This window comes from Salarias fasciatus, chromosome 6 (assembly GCF_902148845.1).
Source record: "Salarias fasciatus chromosome 6, fSalaFa1.1, whole genome shotgun sequence".
NCBI classification, from domain to species: domain Eukaryota; kingdom Metazoa; phylum Chordata; class Actinopteri; order Blenniiformes; family Blenniidae; genus Salarias; species Salarias fasciatus.
Genome location: NC_043750.1, coordinates 10,585,871 through 10,613,263, shown reverse-complemented (window position 1 = coordinate 10,613,263; position 27,393 = coordinate 10,585,871). Strand labels below are relative to the sequence as shown.

Sequence of the window (27,393 nt, the reverse complement as noted above, 5' to 3'; positions counted from 1 at the left end):
AAATGGTGAGAATTCACATCAGGCCCGTCCAAAGGGGGCTTAGGGATAGGGTTAACCTAACCCTAACCCTAACCCATGGGCCCATTGATGCCTATTGAAAACAATAATTACTTAGACGTCCCCTCAGTCGGTCACATGATCACATAACCATCTCTCACCGTTGGACAATTGAGACACCTCTTTATTTTTATTTCCCAGATTTATTTTTGCTTTCTAACCTCAGTAAAACCAAATGCAACCAATATTTTTGGCACAAACATGACTTCAGCATGAATTGTTTTATCCTGTATGTATAATCATGAATAGACATGTATTGTATGTTACATATTGAGTAAACTGAAAGGGAGAACATTAAAAATGAGAGAAAGTCAATAGAGGAAGGGTGTGTGAGTTTCTCGTCACAGATTTGCTCCTTAGTGCTGATTCATAACCTGCTCTTTATAAAATGTAGTGCTAATAGTGAAATTAAAAAAAACTATGAATTGGGACATTTAAATGTATTTGTGTTTTTATGCAGTGACTGTCCACTTTGTGCAAGGCAGTAAAGTTATAAAAGTTACATATTTTGTGTTGATGCATATTATATTTAGCCTATGTGTAGATATAGAAATGTTACAGACAAGTACTAATATGTTTAAATCGGTAAGATGAGAAAATCTAAATTAAATTGTTGTCATGATTAATGTTGTATTTGGCCTGTACTGTGAATATGTGTGTACACTGTATAGTTTTAGTGAAGTAACGTAAGTACTGCCTCTAGAAACAGGGAAAACGCTGCAAATCACTGGATAAGATGATCCATCTCTCTAACTTAGCCAGTGCTGACAGTAACGTCTATAAGAGTCTCAGTGGAAGCACCGCCTGTTGTCTTGCAGCATTTCACACTGGATGCATTATGTCACGTTGTCTCCAGTATTCTTACACTATTTCCTACCACAAGCATCTGCTTTGTGCTTTTTCATCACTTGAGTTCATTTCTTGTGTATTTTGAACTACTGTGACTGCTTTAGTGTAGACGGGCTAAAATGCTCCATTTCAGTCCATTTTAATGACTTTTGCTTGTTGTGGGTTTTTATTCTCTTGAATGTATTGTAACAATATTCAGAATTTTCGTTTGAAACCCATCGCAGCTTTTACTGTACTTATTGTCAGTAATATTCCTCCAAGTCACTGATCAGTCGCTGTTATGTGTGGTTGTAATACCCAGCTTTTGCCACCAGATGGCGCAATGTTAAATTTAACAATTCTCCCTTACCAGCCGCCCCTGCAAGGGAAGCTTCAAGCCACAAGGTGAAGTCAGCTGCAGAGATTCTCTGAGACTGTAGCGGAGCCGGAGTGGGGGCGAGGGGGCGGTCGCCCCAGGGCCCACAAGGTCATAGGGCCCCGTTTCATGTGATGTGTTCACATTTACTCGTAAATAAATCATTATAATAAAATGTGCAGTGTGTGCAAGAAGGTATACGGATATGATAGTGGGCTCCAATTTGCCAATTCTTACATTACGACTGTCCATGAACGCATCAGAGCTGTAAGCCAGCGTTGATTGGCTGTGAGGCATGAATGAGTTTTTTCTTTTGCACTTGATCTGAACTCTTTGGAGGAACAGTATGTTAAACACTATGCTAGCCGCTAGCGGTACTACCCAAAATCTAACATCAGAGCCACTGGTGAGTCAGTGAAACCTTCAAAAATATTATCTTTATCAGAATGCTGTGGTCCTAATATTTAAGCTGTATCAAAGATGGTCCAGATTTAGCCAGTGAGTTTTTATCTGAGCTTTCAGCACCATGGACAGCGGACGTTCTGAGATTGACACCTGTCAGGCTGCATTTGTATGTGTGTGTGTGTGTGTGTGTGTGTGTGTGTGTGTGTGTGTGTGTGTGTGTGTTCTCGTATTTCTATCCTTGTTGGGGCCAAATGTCCCCACAAGGATAGCAAAACGTGGAACGACGTGCCTTGTGGGGACCTTTTTCCGGTCCTAAGTAGGAGAAACAGTGTTTTCTTGACCATGTTGTTGTTACTGAAAAAAGTAAAAGTGCAAAAACATTTCTTTAGGGTTAGGCTTTATTGTGGTGTGGGTTAGGGTTAGGGTAAGGGTCAGGGTTAGGGGCTGGACATGAATGGGAGTCAATGGAAGGTCCCCACAAGGATAGAAATACGAGACTGTGTGTGTGTGTGTGTGTGTGTGTGTGTGTGTGTGTGTGTGTGTGTGTGTGTGTGTGTGTGTGTGTTTTTGTGTGTGTGTGTGTGCATATGTGTATTTGTTCTTCAGAACAAGTTTGTTAAACTGGTTTGTGACTTTATTCTGCTTTCTGAGGCATATAGGTTTGCTTGGCTCAATAAAAGTGAGCATAAGTGTGTTGTTTGATGGTAGCATGAGGGATTGTTTGAATGGTAAAATTACTATCATAAGGGCCTGTCGAGAATGCTCCGCCCCCTCTGGACTGAGACCCACGCTCTGCCTCTGCTCTGAGGGATTCTGAGGTCTGAGGTTTAAACCCTGCGAGAGTCACAATGCTGCATGTTGATGCATTAAGACAAAGAAAGATTGGTCCACTGCCTGGATGACACTTCCTTTTATGTATGTATGTATGTATGTATGTATGTATGTATGTATGTATGTATGTATGTATGTATGTATGTATGTATTTATTTATTTATTTATTCATTTATTTATTTATTTATTCAAATATGCTGTAATAAATAAATCAACTGCTGTGGGAAAACTCATTCATCAGTGTCTCACACACACACAATGTCACTCACGACAACACCGAGGCTCTCATTCAAATCAAACTGGCTTTATTTACTTTCTGCCAAATGAACATTTTCATACACTCACACTCATAGGTGTGGTCAAGGCTTTGTTACGTTTCAACTTGCAACCAAAGTCACCCCAGGTCAGGAATATCCAATCCATATTTACACACAATCTCAATGTCTCTCTTGCCACCCTGGCAGCTGCTCAGTCATGTATGGGAACCGCATCATGAGTAACTTTTTGAGGTTGACAAAATGTTCTAAATGTTCTATATCAGGGTGTTGTGCAGAGTGCACATTCAGCCATTTACTTACTGTGATTTTTTTTTATTATTATTACTGTGTGTTTAAACACAACCCATTTCCTATCTCCTACCTCCAACAGAGATTTGAGTTGGGCCTTTTCATTATTATTTCATAGAAATAAACCGTGAAACTTTATTTCATGCAGTGATTTTTAACCCTTCTCTCCCCCAATCAAAAAAAGAGCCTGTTTTAGTGGAGTACTGTGCTGTAGTTACATTACTGAATGAATAGACCCAGACAAGTGTTTTTTTTTTGTTTTTGTTTTTTGCTTTCTTAACAATACAATATATTTACAGAAAACACACAATCAAAATGAAAGCGTTTTTGTGAACTAAAATAAGGAGTAGGATTACAACCAGGTACATTAAACCAAAAAAACCACAAAAAAAAAAAAACCAGTAAAGAATAAAATCACTTCATGGCTTACTGCCTGAAATCTGACTAACAGCTCTCAACCTTGTTCCTAACTTTGACACTACAATGGAGTCATAATCAGGCGGGATAATTCAGGCCTGTGCCTCCTTTCTACAGGTGCAGAGCTCTAATCCACATGAAGAAACACCTCAGTGTCACCCACAGGTTGGTGTTAAGGTCCTGAATAAAAACCATGGTCTATTCAAACGACGGCAAACAGACGACGAGATGAATGAATCCAGCTGCAGAGTTTCGGTGCAGTGATTCCATGTTACATTCTTTACGAATATCTTTCGCAACAGTTCAGCCAGGTATGTCAGGTATCTGTATGGTGTTTCAATTTCGTGGTCCATGCGCCTCCTTCTAACTTTGCTAACAGCTTTGTCTTTTGCACACTAGAGGGCAGCAGAAGTCCCTTTGAAACAAGGTCTTTGTGACAGATTGAGTAAAATGAAGAGCTCTCAAACATTCATACAGTTCCAATGATAACACAACCAATAGAAGACAGTTTCTTGAAAATTGTTGTTTGAAAGGTCATTTGGGGTTGGTCACGTTTCATCCTTGAATACATTTTCATGGAAAAGTTCACATCACCAACTGCAAAGGGGTGACAGTGGTTCGCACTCGACTCTCAGCCACAAAATTCCATGTTTGATTGCTGGCTAGGAAACTTTCTGGATGAAGTTTGCATGTTGTTCTCCCTGAGTAGTTTGGCTTAATTAGTCCAGAAACACAGATTTAAAGTTAATTGCTGACTCTGAATGTCTGTGATGGACTGCTGACCTTTGACCCTCAGATGGATGAAGGGGTGGAGATGATGGATGGAAGCTATAATCGAGGGCTTTTTCCGAGTGGAGATTCCATGTTCTTCTGATGTCAGGAAAACTTGAGCAACATAAGTGTTTTTAGGCCAAATATGTGAGAAAGTCTCAAGAGGGTCACAGTAGAAATAACTTGCACAAGAATGAAGCCTTTTGTGTGATTTTTTTAATCCAATTTTTTAAATGAAATGACAGAAAATTGAAAAGTGGAGGACAGAACACACACTGACTGGATTAATTACAATAGAGTCAAACTAAATTCATAGAAAAAGGATAGTTGATGCAACACCCTGTGTGTCAACAACAACAAACTAACTGGAGAGTTACAAATGATTACATTTAAACAAATGCAACTACAACAAAATTAAAGAGTGTAAATAACATTCCACTTTGTATTCTCCCAACAGCTGCGAACCATAAAATGTTATAATGTGAAAACACCACTGTGGTTTGGGCTCCCAGTGCTGTCCCATACAATAAATTATAGAGATTCATACACAGTTTCATCTCGACAAGGACCATGTTCGACCAAACACTTCTGCCTTTCATGCAAGATCAAAATCTCCCCGACAGCTAATGACCGAGCCTTCCCATTTTCTTCAGTCTCTTTGACGTCCGGCTTTGTTTCCACCTCTGCTTACTCCTCACTTTTTCCACTGCGCTGCCACATTAGCGATTTCTGGCAGGCAGGCGGGCGGATTTGGCTCCGAGCTGGGGCATCATGGCTTCTTCTCAGTCAGACAGTGCAGGAGTGGGACTAGTTCTGCGCTGAGAGCACAGGGAATGCTGCGTTTCATTTGGGGAGTATCACATATCAGGAAATCTGCCTTAACACTGTAGAAACAAACTCTGCGATTATTAGACTGCTTGACTTCCACTGTCCTGACGCAGGTTGAGATTATTGATCTGCGTGCGTCTCTTCCATCTTTGAACACCCACCTCCAGCCCCATCCTGCCATTACTCGTTACCATGGCAACACAGAAAGATCCTGCCGGTCAAAAAATGAAGGGTTCTCGAGCATCTGTCCGTGTGTGTGGATGTGAGCGTGAAGCCGGGTACAGATGAGGACGACTGGACTGTCTGATAGCGACACGGGCCGGGTTTCCTCCACAAAATCGAAGAAAGTAGAGTAGGTTACCTCCCTCTCCACCACGTCTTCCTTTCACTTGTTCAGTTTTGGCTCAGGGAAGTCTCCAGGGAACATGAGGCAGACTCTTTTCTTTCCTCTCCCACACACACACACACACACACACACACACACACACACACACACACACACACACAAGCATTTGCAAAACCATGATAGTGATTTTTTTTCAGATATCAGAAAAGAAAGGTGACTGCAGAAACATGAACGACAATGTGGGCAACTGTCTGTGGACCAAATCTCAGTTTACAGACATAAAGCAGGATTTGATAGTTGGTTATTTATTTATTTTTTTTTTACTATTTCATGATATTTAAGGCTGAGTTTGTTGTCAAGGTGGAATCAAGGACACTCACTAGTGTCAGAGGCTTACTGGGATTGGCTCCAGTTTTTGTTCCTATTGTTCTACTTCGTAAGTGCTTAGCCCGCCTACGGGCTTCGCTCGTGGCACACCTCCAATCTCTGTCCAATCCACTGAGACTATACAAAGCTTGACGCACCAATCCCCCGCACGCGATGGCGCAGCGCCACGCCCCACACCGAGGGTACATAATCTCGGATGGCGCTAAGCAAACCCTTCTTCTTTCTCAGCATCTCCATGAGACTTAGAAGCCTCTATTCTCCGGATCAAGATTCGACTAGGATGGATTCGCCGGCCCGGGACCAGTCGCCATCGGGCGTCGGGCCGTTCTTCTGCCGCTCTTGCGGCATTCCGCTCATCGTGCAGGACTGTCACAAGCTCTGCTTCCTCTGCCTTGGCTGGCAGCATCACCGCTAGCGGACCTTCTGCCCGGCCTGCCTCGCGCTGCCGCTCGAAGAGAGCCAGCGGCGAGCAGCCTTAATGGGCGCAACCTCCCCTGCTCCTGCCGGTGAGGACGACGCCGAGGAGGCCGCCGCCGCCTACGACTGGGCCGAGATCCGCGGCAGCGTCAGCAGCAGCAGCAGCAGCACCTCGCGGGGCTCTTCACTTCAGCCGCCGAGCGCACCGGCCTCGCGCTGCCGCCGCAGCCTCCGGAGCCGGTGCAGCGTGATTTTGCACTCGGGCTGGCAACCCAGTCACGGGCTCGGTCCCGGACTGCGGTCCTATATCCCGCCGTGCCGTCGTTTAAAGCTCACGTGCAGCGGGACTGGGGTACGCCACTTGCCGCCAAGGGTACGGTGAAGGGCTACCGAGAGTATTCTTGTGTGGAGGGCTGGCCGCCGGTCTCCGGAGTGCCTGCCATTGAGGACTCCGTTCGGCTGTGCCTCCTCCCCCGATCCTCCGCCTGGCCCGGCGGAAAGCCCGTGCTGCCGTCTGATAGCGGCAACCTGACGTTCGCCCTAGCCAATAACATGACCTTCCTCCTGGGCTCTGTGGACAAGATCTGCCACGAGAAGTCCCAGCTTTCCCCCAAAGACATCGTGGAAGTCCAAAATACGGCCGAAGTCCTGATGCGCATGTGCAGAGCCATCGCCGTCAGTGGAGGCCGCGTCATGGCCAACGCACAGCTCGCCATGAGGCACCTGTGGCTTGGTCTGTCTTCTCTATCTGAGCGGGACCAGCGGGGCGTCCTGGGACTCCCCTTGTCCACCTCTTCTCTTTTGGGCCCGATATACAGGTGATCATCGAGCGCCTGGAGGCAGCAGCACGAGGCTCGCAGCAGCTCGCCCCGCACCTCCAGCCCCGCCGTGAGCCGCCGTCGCAGCGCCGCCGCTCCGCGGACCAGCGGCGTCCCGCTCCTTGGAGCACCTCGGCACCTGGACAGACCGGACCGTCTTTCCGCCGATCCTCCCGGGGCGCAGATCAGCCCAGACGGTCCCGCGCTCCCGAGACACGGAGCGCCCCGTCCGCTCGACCCGCACCTGCCAGCAAACATGCAAATAAAGGCCGTCAGGCCCGTTACATCTTCCAAAGAGCAGCAGTCCCTCCTCTCCCCCGTGTTAGCATGATCGAAAAGTGCAAAACCCGGCTGGGCCCTTCTCCCTCCCTCCTCCCGCTCCGCGATAAGGCGGCTGAGGATGGTGAGCGGAATGCGCACGGAACCGCCTCTTCACCGGCGCTTTCTTCGCGCTCTGGCCGCAATGCGGCTGCGGACGTGGGGCATAGCAGCGCGCTGGAGCCGCTAGCTTTCCCGCTGTGTGCGTCACGCAAGCGGTGCGCTGCTGATGTCTTTTCAGCGCCCCGCAAACGCTCCAGGCTGCACTCTCCACCGGCTTCGGCTCGAGTGAGCATTTCGAAACGTCAGAGCGACGGCTCCGGCCCGGCCCGGCTCCCCGCCGTGGGGTGTCCCGGCCCCGGCCGCACCCATAGCGTTCTCAGCAGCGTATGTCCGCGGACCTCCGCTCGTGTTAGCATGACGAGGCGTCAGAGCGGCGGTGCCGTGACGCCCCGGGCTGCCGACATGCAGCGCCCCAGCCCCGGCGCCACTCATGCCGCTCCCAGCGGAGTTTCTCCGCCGAGCGGCGGACTCACACCGGCCCGGGTGTCCACCGTAAAGCGCCCCGATCCCGGCCTTATTGGTGTTGCTCCCGGCAGCGCTCCCTCGGCTTTCCCGTGTGTTGTCACAGCGGAGCCTCGGAGCAGCGGAGCTCTGCCGTCCCGGGCTCCCGCTATTGAGCGTCCCGGCTCCGGCTTCAGCATCACGGCCAGCGATCCGGAAGGCTCCGACATCAGCACCGAGGACAGCGACCCGGAAAACTCCGGGATCGCGCTGCCTCTGCTCGGGTTGTCCCCAGCAAAGCGCCGGTCCGCGGCCGCCTGGCGGCCGCCCGCTCTCATTCAGGGGACGCCTGCTCCACAGCCCTTTCGCCGGGGGCCCCCGTCTCCCGAGGCCGGGAGGACGGGTGGGCCGTCCCCGCTGGCCGTGGTACAGCCACTCACGCTCCGGTTTCACACGTGGCGTGTTATGTTGGCACCGCTTTCTCCCTGGCTGTCCAGGACACTGAGAAACGGTTATGCCCTGCAGTTCGCTTGTCGTCCGCCTCTCTTCAACGGCATCCTTCGTACGCGGCTCGCATGCCCTGCGGGGACGGCCGCTCTCGAAGCAGAAGTAGCCTCACTCCTCCGCCGGGGTGCGGTCACGGAGCTGAGCGCGACAGAGGCGCACTCGGGTTTTTATTCCCCCTACTTCTTGGTCCCCAAGAAAAGCGGGGGTGTAAGACCCATTCTGGACCTGAGGGTCCTCAACACTCACATAGCCACCAGGAGGTTCCGCATGCTGACGGTCAAACACCTCCTGGAGAGCATTCGACCTGGGGACTGGATGACTTCGATCGACCTGACGGACGCCTACTTCCACATCCCCATTCTCAGAAGGCACAGAGCCTTCCTCCGCTTTGCCGTGGGGACCAGGTATTTTCAATACAACCGGCTCCCCTTCGGCTACTCTCTCGCCCCTCGCACCTTTACCAAGTGTGTCGAAGCAGCGTTGGAGCCCCTCCGTCGTCGTGGTCTGAGGATCCTCACTTACATCGACGACTGGCTCATACTGGCGTCCTCTTATCAGGAGGCTGTGCTGCACATGACCCAGGTCCTGCACCACATCGAGCTCCTGGGGTTCATGGTGAACCGACACAAGAGCGCGCTCACCCCAGCTCAGAGCATGGCTTATCTGGGGTTGGAGCTGGACTCGCTCTCTATGACTGCCCGCCTCTCCGAGGAGAGACGGACCTCCCTTCTCTCGACCCTGAGGTCTGCAGTGACCACACCCCTGGTCGGGGTTCGTCTGATCAGGACCGTCCTGGGTTTAATGGCCGCGGCCCACCCAGTGGTCCGGCTGGGCCTTCTACACATGCGCAGGCTGCAACGGTGGTTTGCACGCCTCCGCTGCGTGGGGAAGTGGGACGGATGCAAACGGTTCCCGATCCCGCCCCAAGCACGCCAGGATCTCCTTTATTGGATGGATCCTGCTCTCCTAATGCAAGGAGTTCCCCTGGGCTGCGTGTCGCATCACGTCGAAGTGTTCACCGATGCGTCTCTCGCGGGATGGGGAGGCACCCTAGACCACCACGCGGTGGGCGGTGCTTGGGATTTGACTCCCACTCACATCAATGTGCTGGAAATGACGGCGGTGCAGAGGGTCCTGCTCCATTTCCAAGCCAGGCTGAAGGACAGCCATGTGCTCATCAGGACGGACAACACTACGGTGGTCGCGTACCTGAACAGGCAGGGGGGGACCCGGTCTCCCCCTCTTCATCGCATAGCGGCGGAGATCCTCCGGTGGGCAGACCGGCACCTCGCGTCTCTCAGAGCGCGTCACGTGCCCGGAGTCCTCAACGTCGGTGCAGACAGAATGTCCCGGGGAGGCCCACTCCACGACGAGTGGGGCCTGTCCCCGTGGGTCGCAGCCCGACTCTGGCGCAGGTTCGGATGCCCAGTGGCAGACCTTTTCGCCAGTGCAGAGAACGCACAGTGCCCACTCTGGTTCTCGCTCAGGTCGTCAGACGCCCCCCCTCTAGGGGTAGACGCCTTCGCACACAGGAGCTGGCCGTCGGGCATCCTGTACACGTTCCCTCCAGTCCACCTCTTGACCCCGCTGCTGCGCAGGGTGAGGTTGCACAATCTTCACGTGATCGTGGTGGCTCCGGACACCCCGAGTGCGCGGTGGTTCCCGGACCTGGTTCAGTTGGCAGTCGGGGACCCGTGGCCGATTCCCGACGGGCCCGACGCACTGCAGCAGGCAGGAGGCGCCCTTCGGTCCCGCCCCTTCCTGGGCGGGAGGCTCCTGGCTTGGAGGCTGAGCGGGTGAGGCTGGTGGAACTAGACCTCCCCCCAGCGGTGGTGTCCACCATCCAGAGTGCCAGGGCCCCCTCTACTGTCAAGGCCTACAGGTCTCGGTGGAAGCTCTTCACGTCGTGGTGCTCGGAGAGGGGCTTGGACCCGGTCTCCTGCACCATTGGTGGAGTTTTGGAGTTCCTCCAGGCCCTGCTGGACAGCGGTCGCGCTGCATCCACCCTGGCGGTGTTTGCATCGGCCATCACAGCGGGCCACGGCGGTTTCGGCCGCTTTTCTGCACGCAGCCACCCGCTTGTGAAGCGGTTTCTGCGCGGGGCGTGTCGGTTGCGACCGCCCCCCAGGCATGTGGTCTCTCCATGGGACCTCCATGTGGTGTTGGAGGGCCTTAAGGGACCTCCTTTCGAGCCTTTGGAGCAGGCGGAGGACCGCTTTCTCTCCTTTAAGGCCGCCATCTTGTTGGCGCTAGCATCCGCCAAGAGAGTTGGGGATCTCTGCGCATTGTCAGTTCACCCATCCTGCATGGTGTTCAGCCAGGATGGGGGACTCGTGCACCTCTGGCCTAACCCGGCCTTTCATCCCAAGGTGATCACTTCGGACTTCCGGTCGCGAGTGATCCGGATCAGGACGCTTGACTCCATGCCTGGTTCGTCTGAGGACGACCCACGCCTGCGGTCACTGTGCCCGGTCAGGGCTCTGCGTCTTTATGTCCAGCGCACAGCTGGCTGTCGCACCACGGACCAGCTGTTTGTGAGGTTTGGAGCCCGGGGGCGTGGTTCCCCGCTGACCTCTCAGCGTCTCACCCACTGGGTGGGGGGCGCTATTGCAGCTGCCTACGAGGCACAGAATCTCTCGCCACCGGCAGTGATTCGTGCTCATTCCACACGACGTGTGGCTGCCTCTGCGGCCCTGTGCAGAGGGGTCACGGTGAGTGACATCTGCCAGGCTGCCTCCTGGGCCTCTGCGTCCACCTTCGTGCGTTCGTATCTGTTGGATATGTGCACTGACTCTGTGGCCATGTCGGTTTTCGGCGAGAACAGGAGTTCGGTCGTCTAACCGTTTCGGTCCTTCTGGCCTGGCTGCCGCGTCCTGGGTGGGCTCGCGGACCAGGGGTTCCCCGCCTGCCGCTCGGCTCTGCCGCGGTCTGCGGATGTTGTTTACGGTGTTGTAGGGGCAGGAGTTCTGCCGCTTGCCGTTTTTGGGTTCACTGCTGCTCCCCGTGCGTGGAACGCGGGCCAGGGGTCCTCCCCTTCACCGCCTGCTGCTGTGGTTTCCCGGCCGGCGTGTGAGTGTGTCGCTGTGGCGATGCTTTGTACGTCGTGGGCCGCACTACGTCGCTAGGTGCCCGCCTCGTCCTTCGGGAGTTCTGCGGCCATTCTGGACGTACGGTTTGTTTACTTCCGTCTTACGCACCAATCCCGTCAGCAGGCCAGCTGGGAGTACATTCATCGACCTACGGCCTTCGCCTTGGTGAGTACCACTAGCGAAGCCCGTAGGCGGGCTAAGCACTTACGAAGTAGAATTAGTGGATGTAACTCCAGTTCTACGAGTAAGTGCGTGCCCGCCTACCTGCTGGCCCAGCTGTCTGCTTCCCTTGTTTTTGCTACGTCAGAAGAAGGGTTTGCTTAGCGCCATCCGAGGTTATGTACCCTCGGTGTGGGGCGTGGCGCTGCGCCATCGCGTGCGGGGGATTGGTGCGTCAAGCTTTGTATAGTCTCAGTGGATTGGACAGAGATTGGAGGTGTGCCACTAGCGAAGCCTGTAGGCGGGCACGCACTTACTCGTAGAACTGGAGTTACATCCAGTAACTACTAATTCTTTCAAATGAGTTTTTTTCTTGCTGGCCTGTTCAGAATGACGCCATTAGTTTTGATATTTTGCAGACATGTTTCATACTTAAACAGCACGTTTTTTGAAAATACTGTATTGTTAAATACAACACAGATGAAAATGGATGGGACTCACATGTATACAGTTATAATCCAGATTACAGGGCAGGTTTAGATCAGATTTTGAATGATAATATTCTTGATCAGTGTTTTGGGAGCGCCAGAGAGCAGCTGCAGTGAGAATCTGCAGGTCAAGGGAATGCCTTTTCCCCCCCAAGCATTTTTTTCCTTTTTCATTTTTGAAGATTGAGCACGGCAAAAATAAATAATTGTCGGGTAACATACAATATTCAAACACAATTTTCAAAAATGAAATTATGGCATATTTTACACACTAATCAAATTTTGTGTTTCCTAATGTTTTGTGTCCGTTGTTGGGTTTCATTCAGTCTCTTTGAGAGGGGTCCAGCTGCAGACCTCCACTCTCAGAACCCTGAGCTCCACTCTCAGGACCCTTCCCTGCAGACAGCTCACCTCCACTCTCAGGACCGGAAGTTGATGCGAAGCCTTTCAAAATAAAAGCGAGATTATCGGAATCGTGTATTCGTACTTCCCCATGAAAATACGGTTTATTTCTTGTGGTTTTATTTTTATGTTTGTAATGTAAATATGATTTAAAAGCAAGTAAACTAACAGTCTGGTTGCAGACCTCCACTCTCAGGACCCTTCTCCGCAGACAGCTCACCTCCATTCTTAGGACCGGAAGTTGATAGAAAATCTTTCAAAAAAAAAAAGAAAAAAAAGAAAAAAAAAGCGAGACTATCGGAATCGCGTATTTTTCATTCCCCATGAGATTACGGTTTATTTTTGGTGGCTTTAATTTTATGTATGTAATGTAAGTATGATTTAAAAAGAATGTGCCAACACAGTCTGGTTGCAGACCTCCATTCTCAGGACCCTTCCCTGCAAACATCTCCCCTCCACTCTCAGGACCGGAAGTTAATTGAAATATGAAAAGGCATGACTATGATCATGAGTACTGTCATGATCCCCTTAAAACAGTATTGTTCTTTGCTGCATTAGTTTACTGCAGATAGTATTTTGATGTAATTGACTATATGGACAGCTGTTAGACTGCATTACATACTTTTTGAAACAATACATCTGTGTAAATGAAAAAAACTCTTCTACACTGAAACCTATTTGAGTTGTCTTTGCTTCAATAACATTACTGTAAATGTACAGTTTCCTGCAGTGTTGCAGCTTTTAACATTGTTTTAATTCAACTAATTTCATATAGGCATATGTTTATACGTATATATATTGTGTATAGTGTTTACAATTCTTATACCTCATAATTCATCTAATAAGTCCTCCATATTGTTGGTGCTGTTCTTACCTTGTGTTGTTGGACCACATGGATTTGCCACTGGAGGATGTGAGGACTGATTAAGTTGTGTATTCAATTCACTGGATTACTGAATATCTAGTTGCATGATCTAGATTGCCTATAATCACTGTTCAGGAGAAAACAGACACAAAACAAACTTCCAAGTTGTTTTATTTTTCTTTGCGCTCGCAGTATGCTATGTACCCTCCTTTGTCCATGATCTCTTCACAAAAGACACACATATCTCCAATGTTGTATAACAAAAACTTAAAAAGCTCCAGAATCACTTCTCTTTCCTCTTCACCAAAATCCAGGGTGGCGTGAAAGAGGTTTTCCAGCTGTTGCACAGCCTCCTCAGTGCATGATGTGTCGTCCATGCTCAGACCGTCAGGCACCTCCACCCTGGCTGCTGACAGCTGTGGGTTCATCTCCACCCATCCTGCTGCTTTCTTGCAGTGCTCCACAACTCGGGCCACCACACTGGTCTAAAGAAAATTAGAAGCGTCAAGTTTTTGTCAAGACATTAAAGGTCAACTCACAAAATGTAACAACATGGAAGTGGAGGTCAGGCCCACCTCTTCTTCAGTTGTCTCCATCCCCTGCACAACTGGAGCAGCTGTTTGTTGACAACTTTTCTTCCTTTCTTCAGCCTTAAAAGGCTGTACTGCATTAAATAAAAGCATAGCTCACAAAATCAGTTAATGAATCATGTCCAGGGATGGGAAACCTGACATAACATTGACTAAAAACAACAAATACATATTGAGACAAAAGGAATGCAGACTGACCTCTGTCATATCATCCAATTTTCCCTTCAGGCGAAAAACTGGTGGCACCTCACCTGCCAGAAGAGATTTCAACTTGAATGTAAAATGAGCAAACATCTTGCCATGGCTACAACAGTAGGTGAAACAATTAAAATTACACATGCTGCCCTGAAATTAATCAATTCTGGCAATAAGTAAGAGAATGGGAAGACAACAGGACAGATGACGACATTTCAATGTGCAAATCATCAATCATATCAGTTATATCAAATTATGACATCCTACCTTCCAAGATCAAAGTGTTCCATGAGCATGACACGCCGCCATTTTCACAGGGTTCGCTTGTTTACCTACAAAAAAATTCAGAAATATTATTCCAAATAAATCAAACAATCAATTAGGTTACTTTTCTGAATAAGCAGGTGAACAGTGTGTACAAACACACTGAAAAATATAGTATGCTTACCTTTAAATGAAATGCCACCTTTTTTATGTGATTCTATGTGGTTCTGCAACTTGAATACTTTCAGGTTTGAACTTTAGGCACAGTGGAGAGTGAAACTGCTTGCAGCAGGTCCTGCAGCGTTCGATTTCTGAGTCCACTCTGATAACTGAAATATGTATCTGTAAGAGAAATTATGTCGTGATCAGTAAAACAAAATTTAATAAAAATATATGGTGACTCAGTTTTCTTGGCTTTCTAGCAGGAAGACTGCATGATTAAGTGAGCACTACCACGTACACAAGACAACTTCGACATGTTATTAATATGCCCCGGACAGAATCATTTCTATCCAAATGCTATTTGCAAACGGCAGTGAAAGCCTTCTGATGTAAAGATAATCACATAGACAAATATAAATAATATACACAGTGCTTTTGTGCTTTCAGAGGCTAATAAAATTACCGTGGTTAGCGCTAGCCACCGTTAGCCTAACTACCATTACGCTACAAATTACGGTAAAGTGGAAACTCTATAAGTTCACGGGGCAATGTACAGTGTGCAACGTCACGTTCTACTGAATAAAGGCAATTTTTGTTTTTGTATAACGAAAAGGTGTCGCTTGATATTTACTCACCTTTCCGTCTCCACACAATGAGAAATACGTGCTTCCGGTGTTCACTTTTCCATTTTTTTAATGCTTCGTATCAACTTCCGGTCCTGAGAGTGGAGGTGAGCTGTCTGCAAGGGAGGGTCCTGAGAGTGGAGGTGTGGGTCCTGAGAGTGGAGGTCTGCAGCCAGATTGTCGTGGTCTCTTTAGAACAATCTTGTTCTTTTGAAAGACTTTGCATGTCATTTCACATTTTGCATCTTTTTATTCTCTTGACACTTGATTTCACTTATTTTTGTTTTTGCTGATGGACGTCAGTGCAGAGCACCATAAAGATTGAAGTTCAATTAATTCGTATTGCTTCATTTTTACAAGTTTGAACTTACGTTCTGAACCTGCGGAGCCATTGTTTGATCACTCACCTGAATCAAATGAATGGATATAAGTAGACTTCTGGAGCTGTTAGATATGGCAGCTGAGTCAGAGATCACTTCTCTACAACTCTAAGCAACCTGGACGAAATGAAACCCACCTGTAAATAAAGAGCCAATAAAAACAGGCGCCAGTCAAGAGGGAAGATTTTATTAATGTTTTGTGTCAGTTTGCTGAAAATGCAGGAGCATGACAGAGAGGCTGCTGAAATGCTTCATGGAAGGCACAGAAACACTGATGGTGGGAGGGAAATGACTCCTCCACTGCGTTCACACACCCCGGTCTTAAGGCCAACGCTCCTCAACGCCAAGCATGTGCTTTGAACATTATTCTTTTGTGCGCAACGTCATTGTGCTCATTTTCTTTTTTCACAGATTTATCAAACACCTATGTAACTGCTTATTGTATGTATTTACACTGATGTGCCATAACGTTATGCCTCTGACGCCACAAGACAAAAGCGGCCTTTTTTATCAGATCGAGCATTGACTTCTACAGCGATAAGACGGAACTCAGCCACACAGACCTGCATTTGTTCCCTCTGTGCATTTCTGAGCTGCAGATTCACAATTTCTTCTTTCACTGGAGCCACTTTTGACAGATATCGACCGACCGACCACTAACATCCCCTTATTGATGATTATTATGTTTCATATCGCTCAGTGACAAGGAAAGCAATATTTACAGCAGCAGCAAGTAAATGAGAAACATCCTCTCAGCGGATGTGCGTTAATGCAGTATAGTTTGAAAGAGCACAGGATAGGAGACCATGGAGCCGCCGCTCAACAGGAGGAAAGTACATATTTGAAGGTATGAGTTAAACTGTTCTGCACAAGTCCACTACACCGGTAGTCACTACAGATAGGCACAACTTATTAGAGGAATCGTCCTGACAACGGTCGGGTACACCTTGTGTGAGTGTGACTGGGAGTGAAACCAACACACTATATGCAACGATACTGAAAATCCAAACCTCCAGTAAAAAGCCCAGGAAGAACAGAAAATTACTAATAAGGAGGAAAAAAAAAGTTAAAATTCAAAAAAGGTTGTGCTTTGGTGCCAAAACTTCCACTATCCGCTTGAATTCCCACCACACATCCATTCACAACTACATGCACACACACTGGCACGCACACACACACACACACACACAGAAATGAAAAACAGCTACCTATAATTATCAATAGTTTGAAGCCTTGTGCCAGATAGTGAAGTCCAGCTGTGCTTTCTCAGTACTCCCAGAGGGTGGCGCTGTCCAGGGAGTCGGCGCTGGCCTTCAGCCCCCCGGCGTGGTCTCCCTTGAGGTACTTCCCCCCGGGAGCGCGGATGGCCACCTTGTTGAGGTCGCAGAACTCCAGCAGGAAGGGGACGGGTGAGGAGCTGCTGCAGGCGACCGCAGTGTCGTCTCCGACCATCCAGTACTTCCCCTGAGAGTCTGAAAACACACACACACACACACACACACACACACACACACACACACACACACACACACAAATCATCACTCATTGCTAATTGAACAATGTGATAATTCACACACGGCCACGTTCTTGCACAGGCAAAGGCATTCACACACCAGACGTACGATTAAGGCAGGGTTTCTCAATCCTGGCCCTCGAGCTCCAGTGTCCTGCATGTTTTAGCTCTCTCCCTGCTTCAGCACGCCTCAATCTGATGTTTAAGCCCATTAAAAAGCCCCTTGTAACTGGGATAGAGCTAAAACAAGCAGGGTGGCGGACCTGGAAGACCAGGACTGAGAAGCCCTGGATTAAGGTCCATGAAGGGAGGAGTCAGGAGACATAAGAGACAATCCAAACACAAACGAAAAACAAAGCCAGGACCATGCAAACCGCCCATTCAACCGAGAGATTAAAAACAATACGCCGCACTGATTCACTGATCAGTCCTGAGTAGCTACGCAAGCACGACTGATAAAAGGGTTCAAGTGATTTATCTATTGGCCATAATGCTATTCCCATTAGGGAGCTTAAATATTGACTTTCCCTTAAGGCCAGGGTTGTGGTGAAAGCTATTTCACAAACCGCTCCGACGAGCTTTAGCACACTTGAGGGCAAATCAGACCACAGCACAACTCACAATGGGGTCATCGTGCAAATCAAAACAAATTACGAGTTCATGTGCAGCTTCTGCTAAATTTGAGTGGAACAGTGCAAGTTTTTGACACGAAAAATGTAACTTAGGCTCCAGCTTTAGCATCATACAGGGTCTAAACTTTGTTCACAGATTCTGCTAACCTTTAAAACACTGAAGGGTTTCAGTGTGGCTGCTCATGTGAGATCGTTGGGTTTCTCTCTGTAAAAGCCTTGAGTTGATGATCTGTTCAAGGCGTGTCCCACTTTCACCCCCCGCTTAAGGTAAACGACGCCAAGACAACGTCGTCCTCCGTCTCCCAGCTGGATCGCTCACCTTTGATGGAGTAGGCGCCGTTATGGAACTCCAGTTGGAAAACATCGTAGGACGCCCGGTTGGAGTCGAGGGTGGGCATGCCGGCTTTCCGAGCGCCGATGAAGCCGTGCTCCCCGCGCAGGACGATGATGGGACGGTTGATGAGCTTCATCAGGAACTGCTCGGCCTCACCTGAGGAAGGAGGGTCAGTCTGCTTGGAGCCATTTCCAAAAAAAACACACAGGCTGTCAAAACTTCATTTGCCTTTAGACTGGAGACTTTGACGTGTTTTCATTGTGACCGACCTGCGCTGTCGACGGTCGCAGCCAGCTGACCGTTCTTCTTTGCGATCACATACTTGCCGTTCGCGGCACGAACACACACGCGGCCGTCACGCCACTCCAGCTCAAAGTAACTGTTGGTCGACCTGAAACACGTCGATACGACCGGCTCAGTCAGCAGACTAAAGGATGGGTGTGTTGCGGCACTGTGCAGTGTGTGTGTGTGTGTTTACTTGGAGGAGGCCGTGCACTGCAGTCCTCCGGTCGCCGTCAGAGTCCAGTATTTCCCGGCGGCCGTCCTGAAGGCACACTTCCTGTCCTCGCGGCTCATCTCCAACTGGAAGACCTCCTGGTCCCCTTCCTCGTCCTGATTGGCCGACAGGTCCATGCCTGGAAAAAGTGGGGCAGTCTGTCAGTTTTCATTTCGTCTCCGGAGGACTGAAGCTCTCCTCCCCTATAATTCACAGCGTTCCCCCCAGATACGCTCTTAAAGTGACAGAGTGTCACGAACTCCATGAACTCCAACTGAAGCAATTTCTGTAATATTACCGTTGAATGGGGGATGAGCACGGTGTGTTATGGAGTGGGCTTAATGGGGCTCAAAACCACAACTGGCCACATTGTAACACAAATACCCTCAAACAGACCAAAAAAAGGAACTTGGTACAATTAACACAAAGCCATGCAAAATTACGAGAGCTGCTTTTCAAAATTGACAAGAAAACACTATTTGAAAAATGGAAAGACACCATATTGAGGCGCAAAGTGACTGCATCCGTGCAGAACAGTCTCAAAGAGAACTTAAAATGATCCGAAAGACAGAAATAATAAGTTAAACAGAAATAAAACCATTATAAAGATAAATACAGTTGCCAGGTAAGCCCAAAATGACACAAACTGCATAAAGAAAGCACAACTCCAAACAAAATGATCACAAAGTGACACAAAGAGAAAACATAATCACAGACTGAGTTATAGAAACCTCTAAAACAGTCTCCAGAGAAATAAAGCCAACAAACACAAAATAACTACAGCAACAAGACTTAAAAGACAAGCAAACACAACATCAAGACACGACGACCGCAAACTGATTCAAAATGGCCACAGGAACCATCAGATGGACGTGCACTGAAAAACTGGAAATAAATCCAAAACTGACTTTATAGATATGAAATGATCACAATAAAGCAGGAAAACTATTCGAGTGTAAATCAAATGAGCACAGTGGCTCAAAATAGCTTTTCAAAGGAATAAATCACCACAAAGAGAGGATAAAAATGAGACATCGATAACAACCAGAAGAGGAACGCGACCACAGAGACAGCACTTTCATGTCTCTGCAGGGATTTGTGGATCTTTTCCCAAATATTTCCTCTACAATAATTTACACAAGATCTTACGATCAATTACAATGAACTGGTATGGAATTCAATGAAATGCTCATGAGGCTTCATAAACAGCAGCACTGGGTTAATATTCTTCAGGGAGAGAAAACTGGGATGCAACACCTTCGTGATACGTGCACGCCATCCCTCAGTGTTGCCATTGTCGTCCCAATTCAGGTCACAAGCCACCGCTCAACAGAGGACTCATTCAAACACAGACTCCTCTGTGATCTCCACTTGAATGTTTTCTTTCTTTCTTTCTTTCTTTTTTTTATCAGTCACACAAATGTAATCACACAGACGTGATGTGTTCGCCAAACATCCATTTCGGCCCCCAGAGTGTCTGTGTGATCAGGTTTACTTCACCACCAGGATCGAAGGAGGTCATACACACATCTCTACTGTACATTAATAGATATTGACTTTGTGGATTGAGCAGGATCGGTCCCATGTGCCTCACAACACAGAGTCAAACAGAGACCGAGAGCAGACAAAGGGTTGCATGTGGCACAGCAGAGATCCACATTCAAGGACTGAGTGAATCACACCTCGCTCTCTCTCTCTCTCTCTCTGGCCTCTTTCTGCTGATTCTCCTCCATTTTATTCTCTCTGTCTCCAAAGCACATCTAGGGTCTATTCTGAAAGAAAATGTGATGAATAAATGTAGGGCAGAGCTAAACCTGGACCAGCAGCCACAATGCAGGGGTAGAGTTACTGCAGAGAAATGTTGAGCCTGGCAGGGAGGGCCAGGAGGGGCGGGGAGGGACGAAGAGCGTGGTAATGAAAAACACATGTTGTGGGGAAAATGAAGTAACAGAAGTCTCCAATTCTGTGAGCGCGCACTCAAATCATGCAACAGCTGGGTTGTGCAGTGGCGCGCGGAGGGCTCTGCAGAGCCTCACCTTGCCTCGTGGAGACGTTCCTCTCGTTGCCCGCGGTCAGCACGACCTGCGCGTGGCTGCGCTCCAGGCCGAACAGCTCGTCCTTGCCCACGCGGCCGCTCCTGCCGGACTTCATGGTGCCGGTGGGCCCCCCCGGGGCCAGGTAGCGGCCGCTGGAGTCGCGGAACGCCACCTTGCCGGAGCGGAACTCCAGCATGTAGCCGGTGTCCCGGTCCGTCTGGGCGGACAGGCCGCCGTCACTGCGCAGGAAGCGGTTGTCGGACGTCTCCAGGTGGTACCGCTGGTCCCGGTACACCAGGGTCACGAGCGAGTCGACCCCCCAGGGCACGTCCCGCTCTATGGACACCTCCCCGCGCGCGCTCAGGTGGGCGAAGCGTTTGCGCGCGAAGCTGTAGAGGTTGACCTGCGGGTGCACGGCCAGGTGCACGCTCCATCTCTCCGCCGGGGAGGCGCTCTGCGCGAAGCAGGTGATGCGGTCCTCGCTGCCGCCCAGGTAGCGGCCGTGGGGCTCGGACTGCAGCGACCACCGCCCGTCCTCGTGCGCCGTGATGACGAAGCGGCAGTCCGTGCCGCGCGCCTCGCTGTCCGCGGTCACGTTGCCGTCTTTGTCCGTGGCGAGGTAGCGGCCCAGGTGGGACAGCAGGAAGACGGCGCTGCCGTCCTCCCCGGTCTGCTCCAGGGTCCAGGTCTGCTTCTTCTTCAGGCTGCTCGCCGACGCGTTGATCTTGAAGCCGAAGGTCTCCGCCGTCAGGTACTTGCCCTCGCTGTTGATGAGACCCAGAGGGATCCGCAGCAGGTCCCCGTCCGCGCCGTTCGACGACATGATGCCCGCGAGGAGACAGAGGAGATGCTGACACGCGGAGGCAGACTGTGGGTGTGTGTGAGAGGGAGAGACTGACTGATGAGGAGGAGGAGGAGGATGAAGCGGCAGAGTGTCACCCTGACTGAAGAGCCTGCCTGCCTCTGTGGAGCTGCAGGAGTTGCTGCTGGGAGGTTTCTCTCGCGTCAGTGCCAGTACACGCCCCACGTTCATGCAGAGGAGCTGCAGGGAGATGACTGCAAATTCAGCAGGCGACCCAGCCCTGGCTGCAGCGCGGAAAACTTTCAGTTATATAACAACTGACCGCGTTTCAGCCGAGCTGTCAGTCAGTCTGGAGACTACAGATGGATGCCACCTCATGTAACCCGTGGCTCCTCAGTGCCTCCAGTGACTCCCTGTAGCTTGACAAAATGCACGAGTAACTGCATGTTCTCCCTGTGCATGCATAGATTTTCTCCAGTTTCCTCCTAAAAATCTATCTGCAGTTGAGAATTCATGTAATGAGTCTAAACTTGTCAACTGGAGTCAATATCCACTCTGATTACCTTTTTTTTTTTGCCCACAATCTGACACATCCTCAGGAGGAGCCCAGTACACTTTGCTGGTCTTAAGATTCCATTTTGTTGTTCATTGTCCAGCACTGACATGAATTTTACAATAATACTCACTTCCTCCTACCTCTGAGAGAAATGTGGCCACCTCATGTCCCACACTGCAGATCTAAAACACATGGATATTGAAGGCTGTATTTCAGTGGACACTGAATAAAGCACATAAGGACATCAATATATTTCCTGGTCTGTCTGTCCACTTTTATTAAGAGTGAAGGAATGGTTCTTCTCACACAGACAAAGCCCATTCTGCTAGTTCTCCACCCCCTCCAACAGCTTGGATCCAGATACAGTTATAGCTCCCAGCCCCTCCCTGCTGTAGCCCTCTCTTTCCCTCCTATCCTGTCATCTGCTGCGATGGCCCCTGGTGACATCTTGTCATGGTAACGTATGTGCTGTAGGGTGAAGAGGTTATGTCTGTTATAACGTTCTTCTCCCCCTCCACCCGTCTGCACACTCTCTGTGTTGTAAGGATCAACATCACCACCAGTGGAAATGCAAAACTTAAAAGATTTGCATTGAAACACACATGTGCAATCCAAATGTCCAGAGCAGAGGGGAAGCATGGGTCAATCAAGGTGTTTCCTGTCACTTGTGTTCTTCATGTCCCTTGTCCTGCTCTGCCCAGCCGGCCTGTTCCGCTCTCCTCCCTCCAGCTCCGTCATGTCCCGCTCATATAACTTTCATTTATTCTGGCAAGGCATTTAACAGGCGTGTGCTTATCTTTCCCATGCACTGAATGCATAAAAAGAGGCAAGGAACTGATTCATCAGTTTAGTGCTGATTTTTTTTTCTGTTCCTGCTGAGTTTTACTGTAAAAGTTACTTTAAGACAATATGTCCTTAATGCACATTATTAAAAACACATGTCTGGGTTTTTCTAGGTTTGTCAGGCAGAGGCGAAGAGTGGGTGTCAGTCCAGAGGGGGCGGAGCATTCTCTACAGGCTCTTATGATAGTAATTTTACCATTCAAACAATCCCTCATGCTACCATCAAACAACACACTAATGCTCACTTTTATTGAGCCAAGCAAACCTATATGTCTCAGAAAGCAGAATAAAGTCACAAAACAGTTCACAAACATGTTCTGAAGAACAAATACACATATGCACACACACACACACACACACACACACACACACACATCCAAATGCAGCCTGACGGGCATCGATCTCAGAGCGTCCGCTGTCCATGGTGCTGAAAATTCAGATAAAAACTCACTGGCTAAATCTGTACCATCTTTGATAAAGCTTAAATATAAAATGAACACAGTTGGTCTAAAATTACACAATCTAGTCAGATAGATATAGACACAGCAATCTGTATCTTTTGGAATTCACGTATATTAGAAAGAAAGACTCGGTGGTCTCTTACAGTTAAGAGCAACACAAGGCACATTCAAATAAGCAGGTGTTTCAGACCACAGCGTTCTGATAAAGATAATATTTCTGAAGGTTTCACTGACTCACCAGTGGCTCCGATGTTAGGTTTTGGGTAGTACTGCTAGCGGCTAGCATAGTGTTTAGCATACTGTTTAATTTCCCTCCAAAGAGTTCAGATCAAGTGCAAAAGAGAAAACTCGTTCATGCCGCACAGCCAATCAGCGCTGGCTTACAGCTCTGATGCATTCATGGACAGTCGTAATGTAAGAATTGGCAAATTGGAGCCCACTATCATATCCGTATACCTTCTCGCACACACTGCACATTTTATTATAAGAATTTATTTACGAGTAAATGTGAACACATCACATGAAACGGGGCCCTATGACCTTGTGGGCCCTGGGGGTACGCCCCCTTGCCCCCACTCTGGCTCCGCTACAGTTGTCAGGACAGTAACAGGTTGTTCCGAGAGAATAAACACAACTGATATTTCTTTATTTACCATATTTAAAATCATTTTGTTAATCAGGTCCAGGGTGAGACTTTTTTTGCTTTTGCTAACTGCTCGGCACAACACATTGAGATGTTGCATTTACTTCCTAATCAGAGCATGAAACCTTTAAAGAGGTCCCAGGAGGGTACTGATTCAGACAGAGGTCAATGCAAGAGATTAGTATGTGAAATCATTGTGAGGATGAGGAGAAAGAAGAAGAGCAGGAGCAGAAGCTTCACTGATATAAAAATAATCTATCTAATTTCTATATATCACAAGACCAACCAAAATAAGCAATATTTTGGAGGAAAATCCTCCACTAAAGCAACTCAAAGAGAAAAATCAAGGAGACACAGAATCTAATGTCAGCAACAAGCTCCAGTGCTGCATGTTGTTAAGCTCAATGCTCTTCTTTAATTAGTAATTAGTTGAGTGGTAGCATAGCTGCTGTAGGTATTGGATGACATATGACCACTTTCTCTGCAAATCAGAAAGGATAATCATAGTTTACCTGTAAAACCGCAAAATGAAATCTGTGAGTGATCAAGAAAGTCCTCAAACTTAAGGAAAACTGTTCTGTCACCGTCTCCTGTACGTTTTTTGACTGTAGCCAAAATACATTTTAGAAACTTAAAAATCTTTCTCCTTCAGCAATATTCATAGAATTTCATGTTATGAAGACACTCATCGGTTTGATCTGTTTCAGATGCGTTATGTAATGACACTTCATTCTAAGCTGCTTTGCCTTGCATTTAGAAAAAAAAATGACAAGGTGATTTTCAGCAAGATGGTTAAAGGATGAAGACATTTGTAAGAATCACTTAATTTGAGAGGAAATATCACAATAGTCTGCTGTGACACTTTGGGATTGTGCAATTGGACAAATAAATGTGGAATTGGGGAAATTCGTCAGAAAAGGGAAGGAAGGGAGTTGATCGCTGAAACCTTGAACTCTGCTAGAGCATCTTCCTGGAATCAATCAGCGCTGTGAACTCTCTTAGGATGTTGCCTCCTTTTTTTTTATTAAATAATGATAGGAATGAATCTGAGGGCTGACACATGCGTTCACATTTATACGGTCAGTTCAGCAACATCAGTGCAGGTTTTTGGATTGTTTCAGCAAATCACTGAGTAAAAACTCAAACATGCACAAGGAGAACATGCAAACTCCACATAGAAAGGATGTATTTTCTAAATTTACTAGCCAGCCACAGTAATCTGCTTTTTGGCACCCCTTTTTCTGTCTACATTCTGTCTCAATTCCAACTATAAGACTGACTTAGCTGAAAAAATTAAAAAAACAAACAAAAAAAAAAAAACATGCTTTCAGAGTCTCTATACTTCAGATATCCAGAAATAGCTATCTCACAAAAGTATGACAGTAATTAGAGTGGGGTCAAAGCTCAGAGCTGTTTCAGTGAATGTGTCTCTGGAAAAGTAACAGCAGACCACTTTGCAAAGGATTGCATCATGTATCTGATAAGTTGTCTCAGTTTTAATGCAGAGTACAAATCAGAAAAGCCTCTTCGATGCCTGCAATGTACGTGTCTCTCTTTGTTGAAGGACATTGTTGTGTCGGTCAATAATCCGTAACGTAAACAAAACCAAACACCACTGCTTTCAGGGCACTTCATGAACCTCTGGAGTTGTTACTGCTATTGAAGCGACCATATGAGTCCTATCAACGCCATGTTTTAATCCCTCTATCCGTCCATCTTCTATACCGGTTATATAGAATTTGGGCTGTAGGAAGCTGGAGATAATCCCAGCTCTCTCTCTCTCTCTCTCTCTCTCTCTCTCTCTCTCTCTCTCTCTCTCTCTCTCTCACACACACACACACACACACACGCACACACACACACATCACCCCCTAGGGCCCATTTGTTGTGAGATGGAGTTTAAGTACCTAGAAAAGCTGAGCATATCCAGGAACAACATGCAAGCAGTTATCTGAACATCTATGAGCAAAGAAAAGATTGATTTCACAAAATTAACACATGTTCTATGTAAAGTGTGTCAATGTTGTATTTAAACTAAGACACTGCTGACACATAATCAAAAATATTGGTCTTTGTCATTAAAACAGACATGGCTCAAGTTTGAGATGGTCTGGAAAAGGTCAAAATCTTCATGATGTGTTGGGCTGCTTATGTATGAAGGAGGCACAAAATTGATCAAGTTGAGATTCAGAGTCAAAGAGAGGGAATCAAGCAGACACGAGCTGGATGAGTCCTGCTCCAGCTCACAGCTCAGAGCACATCGCCCTCATCTGGGCCTTTCAGGGTAAAGCAGCAAGACGATGGATTTCCTCAGGATGTGATGAAACACACTCTTTATAATAAATAAATAAATAAATAAATAAATAAATAAATAAATAAATAAATAAATAAATAAATAAATAAATAAATAAATAAATAAATAAATAGGTTTACCTTTAGTTAATTAAAAAAGAAAATCACCACTCACTCAGTTTGGATCAGGTCCACCTCCTCTGACTCAAAGATGGAAGAAGCGTTGTTGTACTGGATGTGGAGATGAATTTTCAGCTTGTTAATCAGCAGTGTCTGAGACCATTATCAAAACACCTGAGTCATTTCCAAGCTATGTTCTCTGCATATAGAAATACAAATGTAAGAAATGTATTTATCAAGACTCTAAAAATTGAGCATCTGGGAATTTTTCATCGACTCAAACCTTATTGTGAAATACTGTAGATTACAGCTAGATTGTCATAGTTTGACACTTGAAACAAAAAGCATAATATCACTTGTGTTCCGGAAGCCCAATAGTCTGATATTTTATTGAACTGAGTTTAAGGAGAGACTCTGCTTTCTGATGAGCGTGAAACGTTAAAAACACCCAAAAGCAACATGCCTGTGGCCCTCCAGGACCTGGAGGTCTCTGCTCCAGCCATCCATTGAAAGCAGCCACACATGTCCTGCCATGCAAAGCTTCAAATAAAAGTAATAAAAAATTCCACAACAATGGGACTGACTCCAGCCTCCATAACCCAGATAGTGATATGATAGATAAAAAGAGATCAACTTAATGTGTCAAATGGGCTTAAAGTAATCTCTTTTTGATTTCAAAACCTTGTTTAGGGTTGATTTCTATGACTTGTTAGAATGATTATACATTTGTAGGAATCACATTGATTTAATATGTGCTTGAAGCTCATTAAATTAGCGGGTGTTGCTTGTACAGTGACACAAGTGTTGGTCAAAGTGTTGTTTTCTCACTTACACAGCTGATGCAGTTGATCTGAATAAACCCTATCTTTTTAAGCGGTTTGATGGCAACTGTCGCCATATTAACTTAAAATGAAAAGCATGTTTGTTGATAAAAGTCAAACGCTGTTTTCAAGGGTGATTTTCAAAGAAGGTAAGAAGTATAAAGGTCCTAGAAAGCCACTGGTCCTCACTGTTCGTGACAAGTAAAAGTTCAGCTAAACACTAAAATAAATTATAGAATGAAATCTTAAAC

At 47.5% G+C, this 27,393-nt stretch overlaps 1 protein-coding gene across 1 annotated transcript; it reads right to left on the bottom strand.

Moving 5' to 3' along the window:
- Positions 1-97: 97 nt before the first annotated feature.
- On the bottom strand, positions 98-21,476 carry LOC115389587 (fascin-like). Its single transcript, XM_030093020.1, has 6 exons — positions 20,605-21,476; positions 18,551-18,707; positions 18,342-18,463; positions 18,058-18,228; positions 16,775-17,065; positions 98-110 (listed from the first exon to the last, which is right to left on the bottom strand). Exons 1-5 carry the CDS (start codon positions 21,425-21,427, stop codon positions 16,860-16,862), a joined length of 1,479 nt encoding a protein of 492 aa, XP_029948880.1. The 5' UTR covers positions 21,428-21,476; the 3' UTR covers positions 98-110; positions 16,775-16,859.
- Positions 21,477-27,393: the final 5,917 nt, after the last annotated feature.

Coding starts and splice junctions, on each gene's coding strand:
- LOC115389587 (XM_030093020.1), bottom strand. CDS start 21,427: ATGTCGTCGAACGGCGCGGACGGGGACCTGCTGCGGATCCCTCTGGGT. Junction 18,464..18,550: donor CAGTGCACGGCCTCCTCCAA/GTAAACACACAC, acceptor GACGTGTTTCAG/GTCGACCAACAGTTACTTTG. Junction 18,229..18,341: donor TGCGACCGTCGACAGCGCAG/GTCGGTCACAAT, acceptor CTCCTTCCTCAG/GTGAGGCCGAGCAGTTCCTG.